General features: G+C 42.1%; 1 protein-coding gene across 1 annotated transcript in view; it reads right to left on the bottom strand.

Annotated features, from left to right (window-relative positions):
• arid4b (AT-rich interaction domain 4B) overlaps positions 1-20,206 on the bottom strand; it is a 177,516-nt gene that overhangs the window by 53,059 nt on the left and 104,251 nt on the right. Inside the window, exon 16 of the mRNA XM_078541697.1 lies at positions 8,918-9,173. Coding sequence (XP_078397823.1) covers positions 8,918-9,173 — 256 coding nt within the window. The remainder of the gene's footprint in view (positions 1-8,917; positions 9,174-20,206) is intronic.

Raw genomic sequence — 20,206 nt, 5'->3', positions numbered from 1 at the left:
TCTACTATTAACTCCTTACTGTCACTCTCTAGAGGACCAACATTAACTTTACTTACTCTTTTCCTTTTTAAACACCTGTAGAAGCTCCGTTTTTATATTTTGAATGAGCTTACTCTCATACTCTACTTTCTTACTCCTGCTTAACTTTTTAGTCATTCTCTGCCATTCTTTATATTCTGACCAATCATCTAATCTGCCACTCATCACTGCCCAGTTATATGCTTTTTCCTTAAGTTTGATGCTTACCTTAACTTCTTCAGTTAACCACGGATGGTGGGTCCAGCCTTTAGAATTTTTCTTTATAGCAGGTATATACTTATTCTGAGTATTCTGAAAGATCCCCTTAAATGTCTGCCACTGCTTCTCTATTGATCTATCCCTTAGCCTAGTATCCCAGTTCACTTCAGCTAGCTCAGCTTTCATGCTCACATAGTTGCCTCTATTTAAGTTTAAAATTCTAGTCTTAGACCCACTCTTCTCACTTTCAAACTGGATGTAAAATTCAATCATATTGTGGTCACTGTTACTTAGGGGTGCCTTTACTCTGAGGGCATTAATTAATCCTGTCACATTACGTAATACCAAGTCTAATATAACCTGCTCTCTGGTTGGTTCCAGAAGGTGCTGCTCTAAGAAACTATCTCAGAAGTGTCCTATGAACTCCTCATCCAGGCTACTTCTGCCAAACTGATTTTTCCAGTTCATATGTTGATTAAAATCACCCATGACTATTGCCATCCCCTTATTACAAGCACCCAATATTTCTTCTTGTATACTTTGTCCTAAATTATGGCTACCGTTAGGGAGCCTATAGACCACTCCCACTCGTGGCTTCTTTCCCCTACTATTCCAAACTGATTCTATATCCTGATCTCCTGAACCAAGATCGTCTCTAAATATTGCACCAATGCCATCTTTGATCAACAGTACTACCCCTCCGCCTTTACCTAGCTTCTTATTCTTCTTGAATGTCCTATACCCCTCAATATTCAGGACCCAAATTTTGTCAGCTTGCAGCTATGTCTCCGTAATGGCTATCAGATCATATTTATTGGCTTCAATATGGGTTATTAATTCATTTACTTTGTCATGAATGCTATGTGCATTCAGATTCAGAGCCTTTAGTTTTGTCATCTTTGTAACATCTAGTCTTGACTATTGGTATATTCTTAGGTTTTATCTCTCTGCATCCTTCCTGCTATTCTATAGCCCTCATTTCCAATATTACTATTATGGTCCCCTGCCTTGACTTGCCACATCTACCCAAAATTGATCCCTCAGCCCCCTTGTTTAGTTTAAAATCCTCTTTACTTCCCTCGTTATGCGATTTACAAGAACACTCATCTCAGCACGGTTCAGGTGTCGGCCATCCCAACTGTACAGCCCCCACTTGCTCCAATATTGGTGCCAGTGCCTCACAAACTGGAACCCACTTCTTCCACACTAATCTTTGAGCCACACATTCATCTCCCTAATTTTATTTGTCCTATGCCAATTTGAACATGGCTCAGGTAATAATCCAGAGGTTATTACCTTTGAGGTTCTTCTTTTTAATTTGGTATCTAGCTTCTCATACTGACTATGTAAAACCTCCTTTCCTTGTCCTGCCTAAGTCGTTGGTACCTACATGGACCATGACAACTGGATCCTCCCCCTCCCACTGCAAGTTCCCCTCCAGTCCTGAGCAGATGTCCTGAAACCTGGCACCGGGCAGGCAACACAGCCTTCTGGACTCTCACCTTTTGCTGCAGAGAACAGTGTCAATCTCCCTCACTATACTGTCCCCTATTACCACTACATTCCTGTTTACTTCCCCACTTGAATGGCTTCCTGTACCATGGTGCCATGGCCAGCCTGCTCATCCACCTTGCAGACCTCGCTTTCATTTCACCCACACAGGTTGTGAGCACATCAAAACTGTTTGACAACTGCAAAGTCTGAGGTCCCTACACTACTGTCTGCTCAGTCCTATTACCCACCTCACTCATGGTCACATCCTCCTGTCCCTCACTGCTGACCAAAACAGGTGCCTCTATTCTAAAAGGCGTGACTGTCTTCTGAAACAAAGTCCTAGGTATTTGTCCCCCTCCCTTATGTTGCGCAGTGTCTATCGTTCGGCTTCCAGGTCAATAGTCCAGAATTCTAATCCAGAGTTCCGCTAGTTGCTTAAATTTTCTGCAGATTTGTTTGCTCTGGTTCACCTTAGTGTCCAAAAGCTCCCACATCTGACAGCTGCAACATAACACCCATCCTGCCATTGTTACTTATGTTATTTAACTTAATTTAATTACTCACTTAATTAACTAATAATTCCTATGTATACCACGCCTCTTTCCCCTGTGCACTGAATTCCCACGTGAACCTAATTCGCTATTTACTCAGTCTCCGTCTCACTCCGACGTAGTCGCCCGTCTCCTCATGCGGGGACAAGGGAGAGCAGGGGAACCCACTCGCCCCTGGTGAGATTAGCAGCTCGTCAGGGAAGGGGCACACTGAACTACTGCATTTTTTTTGGTGAATAAGCATTCTTGGCAGATTATCAGGTTTCCACAAATTATCACCCAAAGTCACATTATAGGTATTTCTAGTTCTCAGTGGGATTATAAATAGTTAGCAGGTTTCATCTTTCAGAAAGGGCCAGGGTCTCTTAAACCAGTGACTGATTTTGGTACTTCCCTGCTCTAAATGGTTCATTATACGTACTGTGTTTAACAAAGTTGTCAGTACTGAACATGAGATTTTTAGTTGAGAGCCAGCCACACACAGGGCCAAGGCAGAGCCCCAATCAATGAATCATAGGATTTTGCAACATAGAAGGAAGTAAAATATTCTTGAAGCACAGTCTCTGTTGTTATGTAGACAAACACAACAGCCAAGAAAGAAAAATAATTGATCAGTTTAGCACCTTTCACAACCACAATTTGCGCACAGCAAGGTCCCACAAACAATAGTCCAGAACTAGGGGGCACTGATTTTAACATTAGGGGTTGTCCTTATAGAACAGAGATGAGGAGAAATTTTTTTCTCTGAGGGTTGTGTGACTTTGGAACTCTCTGCCTCAGAAGGCGGCAGAGGCAGGGTCATTGAATATTTTTAAGGCAGAGGTAGATAGATTCTTGTTAAGCAAGGGAATCAAAGGTTATTGGGCGTAGATGAGAATATGGAATTCGAAACACAAACAGATCAGCCATGATCCAAATGAATAGCGGAGCAGGCTCAAGGGGTCGAATGGCCTACTTCTGCTCCTATTTCGTATGTTCATATGTAATGATGAGATAAAGAACAGGTTAATAAATTTTCATGGCTCATTGATTGTATTGGTTGAGGGACAAAAGTTGGGCAGGACACGGAGGTGAATTCCATTGCTCTTTTACATCCATTTGAGAGGGCTAACCATCTTATCTGTAAGAGGGGTTTGGGCAGTGCAGCATTCCCCAAGTAACGCCTAGCTGGATTATGTGCTTGAATTCAGGAGGGGGCTTGAAGTCATAACCTTCTAACTCACAGGCTGGAATGCTACCGTTGAACCACTGTTGACAATAATGAGGCATACACTGCCTATTTATGCTTTATATGAATAAGCAGCCCTAATACTAGTATTTTGTTTAATGATCACCCCATGGGGAACAAAGCAGAGGCTATGGTGTAAAGGTGACAGGGTGTGAAGCTCTGCTTATCATCAGTCACATTTTGGCAATAGAAAATAATGATCTTGTTGACTGTTTTCAATTAATAAAGTACCCATGAGCAGGGGAAGTTCCTAAGCAACAACTTGCGCCTTTCAAAGTAGTAAAATGATCCAAGGCGCTTCCCACAGCATTATCAACAAAAATTTGATACCAAAACACAGGAGGAGATATGAGGACAGATGATGAAAAGCTTGGCCAAAGAGGTGGATTTTAAGCACTGCTGTAAAGGAGAGAGACAAAGAGGTTTAGAGAGGGAATTCCAGAGCTTAAGAGTCCAGATGGCTAAAGGCACAGTCGCCAATGTCGGAATGATGGAGAAAAGGGAGGTGCAACAGGTCAGAATTGGAGGAGTGTAGATATCTGGGAATTACGGATGCAGTGCACCGTTTGCTAGTTCAAGGACCCTGTGTGTAAGTTCTTCCTTCATCAGTTTCATAACAATGTGAAGAAACTGTGAAAGTATGACCCCATCTGTGTTACTATGGAAACAGATTCAATGCTGCATTTTCTCTCCCCTATTTCTGCCTCACAACCTATCTTGCTGAAGATGCCAATGTTGTCCCCCAGCCCTTATACTTCGAATAAGCCACTATCATTACATTGTGGATTTCAATAAAAGAAAGGCTTGTATTTATACAGTACCTTTCACGACCACAGGAAGCCCCAAAACGCTTTACTGTCAATAAAGTATTTTTGAAGTATGGTCACTGTTCTAATATAGGAAAGGGGAAATCAATTTTCACAAAGCAAACTCCCACAAACAATAATATCATAATGACCAGAAGATCTGTTTTGGTGATATTGTATGAGGGTTGCCAAGATAGACTCATTGTTGGCAGGCAATAAAATATAGACTGTCAAAACTGGGATTTATTGGCTATTTAAATACTTGGTATGATGAGATCTCAGTCACGTCTCGTATGAATTGTGGAATTTTAAGCTTGACTTTAAAATACTAGCATGCCATGTCTCAAAACTGGCCTGATCACCTTCTCCATATGCTCAATTATACTTGAAATCACATTTGGAATCAGCTTTGGCTCTCTGTTGACCTCCGGGAATTGGAGGCCTCTGGGTCATTTTGTGGCTATTTGCTAGTGCAAAGCAACTTCACCATGTATTGTTAGGCTAGATTCCCAACAGCGAGTGCTTGGAACAGGAGCAGCTTATTCATCTTCATTGTGTTTATCCATCCCAGGATTATTAAAGACAGACCGTCTCATATATCAAGGTCAGGATTATTGCTTGCCATGAGTGTTTTTGCATAAGGTGCAGGGGTTCACTATCACACTCATAACTGCATCGGGAAAAACTGACTTGCATTTACATAGCACCTTTCACGATCTCAGGATATCTCAAATCGCTTTACAGCCGATTACATATCTTTTGAAGTATAGTCATTGTTGTAATGGAAGAAACTGGCAGCCAATTTGCACAGAGCAGGATTCCATAAAGCTCAATAAAATAATGACCAAATCATCTTTTTGAAAATGTGGTGTTGGCTGAGGAATAACCTTAGGCCTGGACACTGGGATAACTCCTCTGCTCTTCATAAAAATAATCCCATTGGGTATTTAGGTCCACAGAGACAGGAGATCAAGTCCTCAGTCTCATCTAAAAGGCGGCACCTCTGACAGTGCAGCACTCCATCAGAATGTCAGGCTGGATCATGTTCTTTAGTCTCCCTAGCGGGGATTTGAACTGACAATTTTCTAACTCCAAAGTGAGAGTGCTACACACAGAACCATGGCAGGCACCATGGGATAGGGTTCCTGTATATATGCGCTGGGTGTCTTGGGCAACAGAGATGTGCCTCCATTTGACGTAATGAGGGGGCTAACTGAAGTCTTTGATAACTTGGAGATTAGCTGGTAGCAAGGCTGATTGTATATAGCCATACACTGTGATATATATGGTTTTCAGTTCCTCCAATTTTCACTTCACCCATGCCTGGGTTTGTGCCAATAGCTTGCCAACAGTTCTCTGGTCAGAGCAAAGAGAAGGAAAAACAAGAGTAAAACCCAATCTGATCTCTTATCAGGGAGGTGCATTGACGGTCGTATGAAAGGCACAAATGGCAATATTTGCTGATGCACTCAAAGAGTTTGCTGCTGCAGTGTTCAGTCAGGAATTTGGTACAAGTGGGGGTTTGGTGTAGAGCAGGAAGAAGGTGCTGCTTTTTGTTTTATCTTCAGTAGCTGATGAGTGTTTTTTCTTTTGTCCCCAACCAAGGAGTCTGTTACTTCTGTTACTTTAGCTTGCTAGTTACTAATTTAGTTAAGTAATTAAATAACTAAATAAGGTTAGACAGACATGGCAGGGAAGGTGGTGTACCATGAATGAAATGTGTGGGAGTTTGTGGAATGCATTACAGTTCAGGGCAACCATATTGCGCAAAGTGTCTGTAGCTCGAGCAACTTTGGCCCAGAGTTGCTGGGCTGCAATCTGAGCTATAGACATTACAGGGCATCAGGGAGGAGGAGAATTATCTCACCTGGTTCCAGGAGGCAGTCATACCCCTTAAGTTAAGTAGAACTTTAGAGTTGATTAATGATCAGGGACAGGGGTATGGGCAGGTATGTGGATCCAGCATATAGCAATGGGGAAGCCTCGGACCTTAACTTTAAACAACAGGTACAAGGTACTTGCTACCTGTACGAATGAGGACATGGACTGTAGGGTGGATGAACAAAGTGACAATGGCACCAGACGCAGGATGCCATTCAAGAGGGGCAAGTGAAAAAGGAACGTGGTCGTGAAAGGGGACAATAAACACAGGAAGATAGATACTGTTCTCTGTAACCACAACCAGGAGTTCCGAAGGTTGTGTCACCTGCCCAGTGCCAGGCTGAAGGATAGCTCCTCGCAGCTGGAGACAAATTTGAAGTGGTGTGGGAGGATCCAGTTGTCATAGTCCACATAAAAACCAATGACATACACAAAACCAGGAATGATGTTCTACTGAGAGAATTTGAGGGATTAGGATCCAAAATAAAACAGAACCTTAAAGGTAATAATCTCTGGATCGTTACCTGAGCACAGGGTCAATTGGCAGACGGTCAAGCAAATTAGAGAATTAAAGCAAGTTAGAGCTCAAAAGAAAAAGTGCTAAGGGAAGAAGGAGCTTTGATTCATGGGGCACTGGCACCAGTATTCAGGAAAGTCAGAGCAATTTCATTAGGATGGCTGCACTTAAACCAGGATGAGATCAGTGTCCTGTATGATGACCCCTGTACTTTGGGGAAGAGCCTGTATTTTCATCTGTTAAAGTCCCTTTAAGTCCAAAATGTGAAAAAGATAATTCTGACAATGTGTCCTTAGACTTCTGAGAAGCGAACTCATGAACTCTCATGGTTCATGAGTTTTGTGCCAAGGGATACTGGGTGAGTGGGCATGCATGGGGAGTGGGTGGTGGGGGTTACAGGGCCGAACAACCATGAATACAGCTGGGCCGATATCCCAATAAACAGAGGAAGGTCTGCCTCTGCCTGCCTCCATTGCCACCTTTGGCCTGTACTTGGAAGTGACAGGCCTGTCTCCCGCCAATGCTCACCTCCCTGTCACAGAAAACATGCTCCTCCAGCGTGGAGAAGGGATTGCAGGGTCAGGGAAATTCCTGACTCCCAGTGCCTCTCTCAACCATGAAAATCTGCCCCAAAGAGATGGAGATAGGATATAGATAGGTTAATGACTTTGGCAAGAGGAGGATAATGTGGGAAAATTTGAGGTTGTCCACTTTAGAGGATAAATAGAAAAGCAGAATATTATTTAACCTGAGAGAGACTGCAGAATGCTGTGGTACAGAGGGATCTGGGTGTCTTGGTATATAAATCTCAAAAAGTATGCATGCGGATACAAGAAGTAATTAGGAAGGCAAATGGAATGTTGGCCTTTATTGCAAGGAGGATAGAGTGTATAAGTAGGAAAGTCTTGCTACAACTGTCCAGGACATTGATGAGGCTACACCTAATGTATCGTGTACCCTTCTGATATTGTTATTGTAAGAGGGATATATCTGCATTGGAGGCAGAGAAGGCTCACTAGGCTGATGCCTGGGATGAAGGGGTTTGTCTTATAAAGAAAGGTTGAGCAGGTTGGGCCTATACTCATTGCAGTTTAGAAGAGAGATAATCTCAATGAAACACACAAGGTTCTGAAAGAACATGACAGGGTAGATCCTGAGAGGTTTTTCCCCCCCTTGCTGAGAAATCTAGAACACGATGGTCATAATCTCAGGATAAGGCACTGATCATTTAGGACTGAGATGAGGAGAAATTTCTTCACTCAAAAGGGTTGTGAATCTTTGGATTTCTCTACCCAAGAGGGTTGTGAATGCTCTAACGTTGAATATATTTAAGGTTGAGATAGACAGGTTTTTGGTCTCTCTTGGAACCCAGGGATATGGGGAGCGGGCAGCAAAATGGAGTAAAGGCTGATCAGCCATGATTGTGCTGAATGACAAAGCAGGCTCAAAGGGCCGTATGGTCTACTCCTGCTCCTATTTCTCATGCTCTTATGTTCAAACTGTCATAGATTCACTGAATGATACAAAACAGAAGGAGGCCATTTGATGCAGTGCTCTTTGAAAAGAGCTATCTATTAGTCCTACTTCCCTTTCCTTCCCACACAGCCCTGCAACAACTTCGACTTCAAGTATTTATCCAATTTCCTTTTGAAAGTTACCAGTGAATTTGCTTCCACCGCCCTTTCAGGCAACATATTCCAGATCCTCACAACTTGATGCATAAAAAAGGTTCCTCCTCAATGTACCTTTTTTTTTGTCAACTACCTTAAATCTGTACCCTCTGGTTACCAACCCTCCTGCCACGGAAGCTGTTTCTCCTTATTCACTTTGTGAAAACCCTTCATGATTTGGACCCCTCTATCAATTATCCCATGAATAGAATCACTGAATATTCTTTGCTCTACGCAAAACAATCCTAGTTTTTCTAGCCAAGGGGATAATTCTGTACTCGGGATTCAATACAAAGGGTTGCATTTAAAATTAGGTCACCATCAACTCCCTTTTTTTCTTCTTAAAGCTCGTAGCAGTCTAACAAACTGAGACTGATATAACTAAATGAGAGCAATTTGGCCTGGTGATGATTGAAAGTAACAGCCGAGAATTGCCACCCTCACCTTCGACGGGAGATATTTTAAGGACACCCTTACTACTCCAGTGCCCTGCGGCAATTCACATGCACACACACACACTATTCAGTACTTGCCTTCAAGGATTTCATTTCCTGATCCTTTAGTTCATCATCATGATGAATGTTTTTGCTTTCATCCTCATTTTCATTCTCAACTTCAACTGTTGCTGGCTTAGTGTTTTGAACTGTTTCTTTTTCACCTTTATGATCGAGGTTGTCATGACCTTTTTCACATTCTTTTTTCTGTTTCTCTGTTTTAATGTTCCCTTGTAGTGATGTGGGAAATTGAATGTTCGCAGACTTGCAATAGTCCTCAAAACCACACAAGTATCTGGAAAACAAACATTAAAGGTTCTAAATTAAGTAAAGGAACCCATATCAATAGCTCCTCACCACCTGTCTGATAGGAGGCTTTTAGTTACCATACATCACAGGAACAACCAACTATTTAATTCTTTAATAAATTGTACATGTTGCCTGGTAACATATACCACTGAAAGAAAAGAAAGACTTGCATTTTTTATAGCACCTTCCACAACCTCAGAACATCCCAAAGTACTTCTGAAGCATAGTTAGTTACCTTTGTAACATAGAAAACACAATTTGAATACAGTAAGATCACATTAACCACATAAGCAATATTGGGAGAGGGATAAACGTTGACCAAGACAGTGGGGAACGGAACTAATTGGACAACCCTTTCAAAATGTCAGTACAGCCACAATGGGCTGACTGACCTCCTTCTGTACTGTTTGATTCCACAATTTGATACTAATTGGTTGTGCCAGCAATTGTTGGGCAAATTTAGCAGGGATACATAAGGGGCATGTTTTACATTCTTAAATCAAAGTACTGCGAGAGAATGGTAGAATACGGTCATCACAGGACTGACATCGTTCGTAGTGCTCCATTTTAGCTGTCCCGAAAATCATTCGCATTCAAACATGGCTCATCCATGGCCTGCTGCTCTACACTAATGAAAGAAAGACTTTCATTTCTATAGCGCCTTTCATGAGCTCAGGACATGCCAAAGTGGTTTACAGCCAATTAAGTACTCTTTGAAGTGCACTGTTTTAATGTAGGATGTATGGCAGCCAATTTTCACACAGCAAAGTCCTAGCAACAGAAATTAGATAATGACCAGTTAATCTGTTTTAGTGGTGATTTGTTGGTGAAGATATTGGCCAGGACACCAGGAAGGAACTCCCCTGCTACATCCATCTGAAGGCAGATGAGACCTTGGCTCAACATCTCATTTGAAAGGTGTTACCTCAGATAGTGCAAGACTCTCTCAGTACTGCACTGGAGTATCAGCCTGGCTCATATGCTCGAGTTCAGGATTGGGTCTTGAACCAACAACCTTCAGACACAGAGGTGGGATTTCTACCAACTGGGTAACATCTCTGATCATCAATTTCTTTGTGAACTTTATTCCTTTCCCAAAACACCACAACTACACCAGAGAACACAAACTATGAGTTATGAGGTGGAACTCACGTAAGTGACTCTTGAGACCTTGTTTACATATAATTATATAGGATGCAACAATAAATGGACCACCACCACCACCACCAGGATCACTTCCAAATCATTCTTTCAATATATCCTACTTCAGATTCAGAAGAAAGCTCACCATTCTGTAGGACTTGCCTTTTATGGCCATGGTCATTTTGATTCTGTTATACTTATTTTATACTTTTGGCACCTGTCACTTGTTGGGCCTCACATAGCTACTTGCGTGAAAGTACTTTGAAAGTTCACTCCATAAACTCATGGACTACGCATAATCATGTGTGCCATAATCTCAAAAACTGTTGCCAGTTCAAAGACGACAGCAAAAGAGATGGTAAAGGACAGCAGGACAACAGACTCAAATACTGGGATTATTTGCACTGGAACATAGAATATACAGTACAGAAAAAGGCTATCCACCCAAATGACCTGTGCTTATGCTTATGCTCCACACAAACCTCCTCCCATTCTATCTATCATTCAGGCTCAGCATATCTTTCCATTTCTTTTTTTCACACCAACTCATCTTGTTTCCTTTTAAAAGCATCTAAGCTATTTGCTTCAACTACTTCCTGTGATAATGTGGTCTACATTCTAACTATTTGCTGAGTAAAGAAATTTCTCCTTAATTTACTCCTGGAATTCTTACCTATCTTTTATTTATGGACTCTAGCTTACTAGAAGTCTTTACAATTTATGAAGAGTTTTGGTCAGAGGGTGAATAGAGAAAGCCTACTTTCACTGATTGGGAAGCCAAGATGTTTTTGATTGTTGCTGAGAGCTAGAAGAGTGGTTCAGAGACATTTTTCTATCGAGAGTTGATAGAGCATGATAGAGCACAGAATGCTTTTCCAAATGTGGGGAGACTACATCTTTGAAAAGAAGAACAGATAAATACTTGAAGCAGCTGGGCATACAGGGCTATGGACAAAATATGCGGCAGTGGAATTAGTCTCAAATTGATTGGGCAAAGAGTTAACACAGGTACGATGGGCCAAGTAGTCCCCTTCTAACTTCTGAAGCTCTAAGGTGCAAAATGTTCAATGCAGTAAACAACTTATTACAAACTGAAACAGCTAATAGATCATTGGGAGATTCATCTCCGAGGACAAGAGTACAAAGAAAACTTGTTTGTGAATCATTGCGTACAAAAATCTGCTTACAGAAGCAAATGCTACATCATTGGAAAGATGGTACTAAAAACTCCACAAGGAAATGCACCAGTAAACAGCTGCTTTAATATGGACAGGAGGTCAAGTGTAAGCGAGAAAAAGATTACAACAGTAAATAGCTGTTTTAATACGGACAGTATCATTCGGGTGTAACACAAGAAGGGATTACACCAGCAAACAGCTTTGTGTTAATATGGACAATATCTCGAGTAAAACACTGAAAGCGATTACACCAGCAAATAGCTATATTTGTTAATACAGAAAATATCTTAACTATAACACAGAAAGCACTTAAATCAGTAAACAGCTCTGTGTTAATATGCACAGTATCTCTTGAGACAAATACAGAAAATGATTACAACAGTAAACAGCTCTGCAATTGAAAATTCAAAACTGTAATTGGACAAGGGGCAGATTTTAAAGAGGAGATAGTGTGGGTACAGTCGAGGTACATTCGCTTGAGGATGAAAGGTTAAGACTAACAAATCCAGAGCTCCCTGGATGACAAAAGAGAAAGGGATTAAGATGCAGCAGAGAAAGATTGCATATGACAGGTGTCAGATGGCTAATACTAGTGAGAACCAGAAGGAAAGTGGAAAATAAAATACCAGCAGTAAAGAGAAAGTATGAGAAGAGGCTGGCAGTCGACATAAAAGGGAATCCAAAAGTCTTCTATCGGCACATAAATATCTGTTGTCAGTTTCCTTTCGTTATCAAAGGTGGCTGCATCTTGCATCGTTCAAGTCATCTGTTGTGCTTTCTAACATGGCTGTGGAGCCCGATTGCAGACCTGCATGGCTTTCCACAGTATGGGCAAGAATGAACTGTCTCATTTTATTGGGACTGCCCAATCTTTCTAGCTTATGTTTTGTGCTTTGCTGCCTGTATTCTTAGCTTCTTGAAATGTATGCCTTCGAACAGCAAAGTAGTGTTCTTGTTTTTTCCCTCTTATATGTCTTGCCCACAATATACTATAGTGTGTGGGTGAATACCAAAGAATTGCATTCCAACGCGATGTGTATGAAGGAGTTGGTAAGGCGTGTGCACAAGAAAAGCCTGCGCATGAGTTGATTACAATGGAGATAGATTGCGATTGGCCAGCCCCACACTCTCAGTCTTGTACATCTGTTCCCGGTGGCTTGACAAGTTAAGAAAAGTGAGATGCAATTGACCGCAGTGGATGATCTGCAGTACCTTCTGCACCTGTGCCAATGAACTTTACAGCTGTCTGCACAGCTGTGCTGTGATGCTTTCAGTGCCAATACAGAAATACTATTTCCTCTGCCCCACTTGTCAAGGCAGTTTTTTTTGTGCACTTGAAAAAGGGTAGTTGGAGATAGGATTTCTCCCTCACATGTGGACCAGCCCACATGCTCCTTCACCTCTTGCAGTTACCAGGGTATGGCCACTGTCATGCTCAAAGCAGCTTTGTGGAGCCACATGTGAGAGCTGGGTGAGGGTCAAGTACTCTGCAGTTATCCATCCAATTATGAAGTAGGATATGGCTGACTCCTGCAGAAGGGGCTACCCTTGACACATACCCCAGGAGTAGGAGTAGGGCCGACTGGGGACCAAAAGGGTAATTGTTGCACGGAGGCAGAGAGCATAGCTGAGGTACTAAATGGGTACTTGGCATCTGTTTTTACCAAAGAAGATGATGCCACCAAAGTTGTAGCAAAAGATGAGGGAGGTAGCTGAGGCGCTGTTTGGGCTAAAATTTGATAAAAGGGAGATATTAGAAAGACTGGCTGAATTTAAAGCTAGTAAGTCACTGGAACTGGATCTGATACAGCCAACAGTATTGACGGAAGTAAGGGTAGAAATTGCAGTGACACCAGCCATAATCTTCCAATCCTCCTAGATACAGGGTGATGTCAGATGAATGGAGAATTGTAGACATTATACTCTTGTTCAAGAAAGGGTATAAGGATAAACCTAGCATCTACAGGCCAGTCAGTTGAACTTCAGTCATGGCAAAGCTTTTAGAAGCGATAACCCAGGACAAAATTAACAAAATTGCCCCTTGGATAAATGTGGGTTAATTAAGGAGAGCCAAGGATTTATTAAGAACAAATCAAAATTAATTAATTTGATTGAGTTTTTAGATGAAATAATAGTGGTTTGATGAGGGCAATGCTGTTGATGCGGATAGACTTCCAAAAGACCTTTGATAAGGTGCCATATAACAGGTTTGTCAGTGAAGTCAAAGTACATGGAATTAAAGGGACAGTGGTAGCATGGATATGAAGTTGGCTGAGTGACAGGAAACAGAGAGCAGTGGTGAATGGTTGCCTTGTGGACTGGAGGAAGATATGGTTCCCCAGGGGTTGGTATTAGGATCACTGTTTTTCTTGATCTATATTAATGACCCAAAATTGGGTGTACAGGGCACAATTTCAAAATTTGCAGATGGCACAAAACTTGGAAGTATTATGAACTGAGAGTGTGGTGGAAGCAGAGTCAATCGTGGACTTCAAAAGGGAATTGGATAATTATCCGAAGATAAAAATTTGCAGGTTACAGGAAAAGAGCGAGGGAGTTAGGCCAGCTAAGTTGCTCTTACAGAGAGCTGGCACAAACACAATGGGCCAAATAGCCTCTTGTGCTGTAACCATTCTATGATAATACCTACAGTATCTTTAGAGTAACCCAGAAAGGGAATACACCAGGAAACAGTTCTGTGTTAATACAGACAGTATCTCTCGAGACTGTAACCCATAAAGGGATTACACTAGTAAACAGCTTTGTGTTAATACAGACATCATCTCTCAAGAGAGTAACCCAGAAAGGGAATACACCAGGAAACAGTTCTATGTTGATACAGACAGTATCTCTTGAGACCGTAACCCAGAAAGGGATTACACCAGTAAACAGCTTTATGTTAATGGAGACAATATCTCAAGAGTAACCCAGAAAGGGATTACATCAGCAGAGATCTGTGTTAATATGGACAGATCTTGAGTGTAACACAGAAAGGGATTACATCAGCAAGCTGCTCTGTGTTAATACAGACAGTACCTTGGCTGTCTTCTGTAGAGCTAAAAATATTCTGAAGTTATTCAAAACTGCAGTGGGGCCAACACAAATTCAAACCACTCATGTTTCTTAACAGAAGCATCACATCGAACAAATCTTCAGTGCTCATCTTCCCTGGCTGTCCTCCATCATGTATTGCATTATAGAATTATACAACACAGAAGTAGCATATTCAACCCATTATGACTGTGCCTGTTATTTGAAAGAGCTATCCAATTAGTTCTGCTCCCCTGCTCTTTTCCCTATAGCTGCTGCAAAAACTTCCTTTTCAAGTATATATGCAATTCCCTTTTTAAAATTACTATTAAATCTGCTTTCACCACCCTTTCTGGCAGTACATTCCAGATCATAACTTCTCATCTCCCCTCTAGTTCTTTTGCCAATACCTTAAATCTGCGTCCACTGATCACCATTCCTCCTGCCAGTGGAAACCGGTTCTCTTCATTTACTTTTTCAAAACCAGTTCTATTTCTGAAGACCGCTATTGCATCCCACCTTACTGATACAAAAAAGCTTTCTTAAAATATTTTTCAAAATTCTGGCTGCTTCTAATCATCGATATCCAAGAAAATATTGCCTTCTAATCTCCTTATTTGGGACACTGGTTTTTAACAGAGGGATGAAGGTGGCTCGGATGAGGTAAAAACTTCAACACTAGACAGAAACAACTAAATCCATGACATTTCAAGGTGAGTGAAGCTGTTTTAACAACACTAATGAATGGCCTTGGACAGTACAAATCATCTTGTGAATTACCATTTGCTACATTAATTCAATGGAACTTTAAAGAGTAATTTTCAATACACTTAATGAGCATGAATCTCGTTACTTTATTCCATGAGTTGCATGATCTTGCACTGGGGAAGCAGTGGTATAGTGGTATTGTCATTGGACTAGTCATCCATAGAGCCAGGGCAAATCCCACCACAGCAGAGTAAAAACCAGTGTCCCAAATAAGGAGATGAGAAGGCAATTTTTTTGGATATGGATGCTTAGAAGCAGTCCATGTCCAAGTACAGCAAGACCTGGACAATATCCAGGCTTGGGCTGACAAGTGGCAAATAATGTGTTGCGCCACACAAGTGCCAGGCAATGGCCATCTCCAACAAGAGAGAACCAAACCATCGCCTCTTGACATTCAATAGCATTACCATCGCTGAATCCCACAGTAGGGGGGATTCTGGGGGTTACCATTGACCAGGAACTGAACTGGACATACAAATACTGTGGCTACAACAACAGGTCAGAGGTTAGGAATCCTGCAGTGAGTAACTCACCTCCTGACTCCCTAAAGCCTGTCCACCATCTACAAGGCACAAGTCGGGATTGTGATGGAATACGCTCCACTTGCCTGGATGATTGCAGTTCCAACAACACTCAAGAAGCTCAACACCATCCAGGACAAAGCAGTCTGTTTAATTGATGCCCCATCCACAAACATTCACTCCCCTCACCACCAATGCACAATGGCAGCAGAGTGTCCCATCTACAAGATCACTGCAGGAATTTACCAAGGCTCCTTAGACAGCACCTTCCAAATCCACGACCGCTACCATCTGGAAGGACAAGAGCAGCAGATGCATGGGAACACCACCACCTGGAAGTTCTCCTCCAAGCCACTCATCATTCTGACTTGGAAATATATCACCATTCCTTCACTGTTGCTAGGTCAAAATCCCTCCCTAACAGCACTGTGGGTGTACTTCTCTTATAGTTGTAAACTCTCATTAGAAATGCAGGCACCTTTTAAAGTGAAACTAAAACTCAACTTGATTTTTTCTTAACACACAAATACAGAAATACAAATCAAACTTAAACATTAAAGCTAAAACTCATTCCTAACACCCACAAATACCAATATAACTTACTTAAACTATCTCTATTTCCCAACAATATAGCCCTTCACATTGTAAATGTAAATGTTCAAAAATGCCTTCATCAGCTTTGGTCACTCCTATGGTCAGCATAGTGGGGATGAACTGAGTAGGCACAGGTTGGCATCTTCGTTGACTGATTGGCAGCTATTTCCAGATTTGTGAAGGGTCCAGGTTGGGTAGGTAGAATGGTAACACCATTCTCAAATGGTGTTTGTGCAATTTGTTGAGGCCAAGGGTTATGATGATGGTCACGGTTTCAGTCATATTTATGGCAATGACTTGAATTCTGTGATGTTGACTTTCTCCCTTGTTGAAGATCGGCGTTTCTCTCATGAAGTGTAGCTTCCATGTTTAAGATTTATTTTATAGAAGCTGCTCACCAGACACTATCTGATGTTAACTGCGTGCTTTCAAGAGCCTAAGTGAATCTATTCTGGATTAGCAGGCTTCTGGTGATGACCCTCCTCCTGTAAAGAGTCAGCCATGGCAATATGGGCCTGCTCCGAAGCTGGTCTGCCATTGCTGCCCTCTCCCTCCTCCTGGTCAGATCTATAAGACCAGACAGGGGCCTCCTCGTGCTGCTCCTCATCTTCCTCTTGTTCAGAAGATATATCTATGGGCCCAGCTTCTGCCCTTCCACTTGTAAGCCCCTCTGCTGCGCCATATTGTGCAGCATGCAGCACACCAATATTATTCGAGACCCCCTTGCAGGGGTATACTGTACGGTTCCTCCAGAATGGAAGCGAGTTTTGATAATGTCAGTAGCCTCCTCTATTGTACTGTGGCTGCTGTTATAGTGCTGTTTGGGCTCTATTTGCAGCTGCCTAAAGGGGGTCATTGGCTACTTCCTTAAGGGATACCCTTGTCCCCCAGAAGCCAACTACGGACCTATGTCAGTGCTTGAAAAAGCTGAGGCAGTTGGGAATTCCTCAGGATGGCTGCGTCGTGGCAGCTTCCAGGATACCGTGCACACATCTTGTGGTCACACACCACCTACACATTCAGGGAATGGAGAGATTTCCTGTTCACAAAGATGTCAGGTTGATGAGTTGGTGCCCTTATGGCAATGCTGGTACAACAGATAGCCCCTCTGCACCGGAGGGAAGCCCACGAATGGTGCCAAACCTGTGACCCTCTATGTCTGAGACATCACATCCATCGGGAAGTTGTGTTCCCCTACCCAAGCAAAGGTTGCACCTGTAGCTGCCATGATGCAGCTGTGTGTGGCTAACTGAGACTCTGCAGAGTTCTCCTGCTGAGTGCCGGAAAGAAATGGCTGCATAAAAATTCAGAGCTACAGTAACATTGAGAGCCACTGGCAGGGCATCAGGATCAGTAGGCTGTGGTTTGTGATGTTGTCACCATGCCACATATGTCGGCGACCAATTCCTGGCTTAATCTGTGCCGCCTTCTGCACTGGTTCTCAGTCATATTGTGATTATGACCTCTGCAATCGGTAAACCCTTACCCTACGGTAAAACCTAGTTGTCATCCTCCTGATCTCTGGTGCGTGCAGTGCTGCCTCTACCTTCTGGTGCCCTCCCTCTGGCCTCATGTTGGTCATGCTCACTTGCCCCTGTGGCACAAATGCGTGAAGGTGTCATCTCCATTTTGCCTCTTCTTTGGCACAATGCACACAGCTCCTTTCTCTGGCACATTCTCCTTTCTGCCACCCGTATGCCGAAATCATGATGGGCAGAAGCTTTTGCTCTTCCAAGGCCACCAGCCCCTGCTCCCAACTTCTTTGGATGTCAGCTATACACCTGTGATTCAAGTTCAACTGTGACAGTTTTAATGTTGTCCAAAAAGGGACCTGAGCTCTCCAAATGAGTTCCCTACTACTGCAAAAACTCTGGTAAGTTTAGGCCTTCTCCTGAAAAGCGTGAAGCCTAAGAGTTGTTTTTCAGATTCCTGGGGGATGAAAATCACATCTGACTGAAGGTAGCGCCACTTTTAAAAGTGCAGCTACCTCTGTGAACTGCGCATGTCCAAAGTATGACCCGTCTCCATATCTCACACCACCCCCCGACCAAAAATGGTGGGCGCCAGATTCGGGGTGGGACTTGCATTATTACGAAAATCCGGACCTGTCGTTTTATCTGTGTGTGGTCAGCTGGCGAAGAACCATTATAGCAGCAAAACACTTTTCAAAAATGACTGATTTTCTTCATGACTTCTTCTGCTAACAGCTTTACTGTCCATTCTTGATCTCTGAGTTTTATAACTGGCAGCTTTTTATTTCTATGCTGCTGAATTAAGGATGTCAAGCAAATACAACCAAAGTATAGCACAATAACTCATGCAAGAACACAGGATACCTGAAACGTGAGGGGCAGACAATACTTGCAGTCCATTCTGCTTTCACATTATTGTCAGAAATCCCCTGGGATTTCTTGTGGTGAGTCAGATAATGCAAAGGACAGAACTGTGTTATATCATGCGTTATTGCTGCAAAAATTGAGCAGTGCCCTCAAAGGAGCACCAAGTTTAATTCTTATTCAATGAACAGATTCAGGCCAGAGTTTTTATGTGCTGTTTCAGCATGGAATCTTGCAGCTTTGGAATATGCTCTTCACTTCAGGGTTAGCAATGAAAGTCAAATTAACCTAGCATTTTAAGGCTGTACTGCATTTGAAACCTATTGTGGACACCATTCAGCTCATTGACCCAACGTCACCATTCTGTTGGTCATGGCAGCTCTATTTTTTTTAAATCACAAGGTCCTGCCTTTTCTCCTATGTCCCTCAATACTCTTGGTTTTGAAATGAATTTCCAGCTCCCTTCTGGAAATTTCAATTGACTGCATCTATTACTATTTGGAGCAGTGTGTTCCACACTAACACACTGCTTTCCATGAAGACATTTATCCTGGATTCACCTTTAGCTATGTTATAAGATTCTGTCCCCTTGTTTGATCTCCCCATTGGTGTACAGCTATTCACTATCTACCCTCTCAATTATTTTCAAAGATCTTAACAATAACACCTCTGACCTCCTCTCTTACTACCAGATCTTTCTCTCCTCCTTTGCCCCCACCAATCTCCTGAGAATGCAACCAAAGTTTACCGAGTTCGAATCAGAGCTCAGCAACTTAATCTGTAGTATCAACTGGGTGAATCATTGACTTTCTCTAAGACCCATTACACAACAGACTGATTGTGTCATTTCAACTTATGACTCACAGAAAGAAGAGATTATATTCAACACGTTGTGAATATAAATTCTATGAATACGTTACAACGTGCACAGAATACATGAAAAGTTCCTCAATAGACAACTGTGGTATACAGAATTTATTTCATATACCTGACAATGCAAAACAATGTTACCAGTTATACTATGTTCCAAGTAATGTTCGAATAAATTCTGTATTCACAGCTGCAACAAAACATTTGGAAGAAATTAAATGCTTAATTATGTAAAACATTGACATTACAGAGGCATTCTTGATAGAAAAGGAAGATTTGTATTTATTTAGTGCCTTTCATGGCCCAAGTACATCCCTAAGTGATTAAGCCAATGAAGTACTTTACAAGTGTCGTCACTGTTAATATAAGAAATGCAGTAGTCAATTTGCACATAGTAAAATCCCAGAAAAAACTGTGATAATGACCAGGTAATCTCTTTTTTGTTGACGTCAGTTGAGGGATAAATATTGGTCAGGACACAGGAGAGACCTTTTCCATTCTTCTTTGAAATAGTGGGTGTAGGGTCTTTTCCATCCAGTCAAGAGTTTAATATCTCAACCAAAAGATAGCACCTTTGAC

The sequence above is a fragment of the Cetorhinus maximus genome, chromosome 5, assembly GCF_964194155.1.
Source record: "Cetorhinus maximus chromosome 5, sCetMax3.hap1.1, whole genome shotgun sequence".
In the NCBI taxonomy this organism is placed as follows: domain Eukaryota; kingdom Metazoa; phylum Chordata; class Chondrichthyes; order Lamniformes; family Cetorhinidae; genus Cetorhinus; species Cetorhinus maximus.
This window is presented reverse-complemented; position numbering and strand designations above follow the sequence as displayed.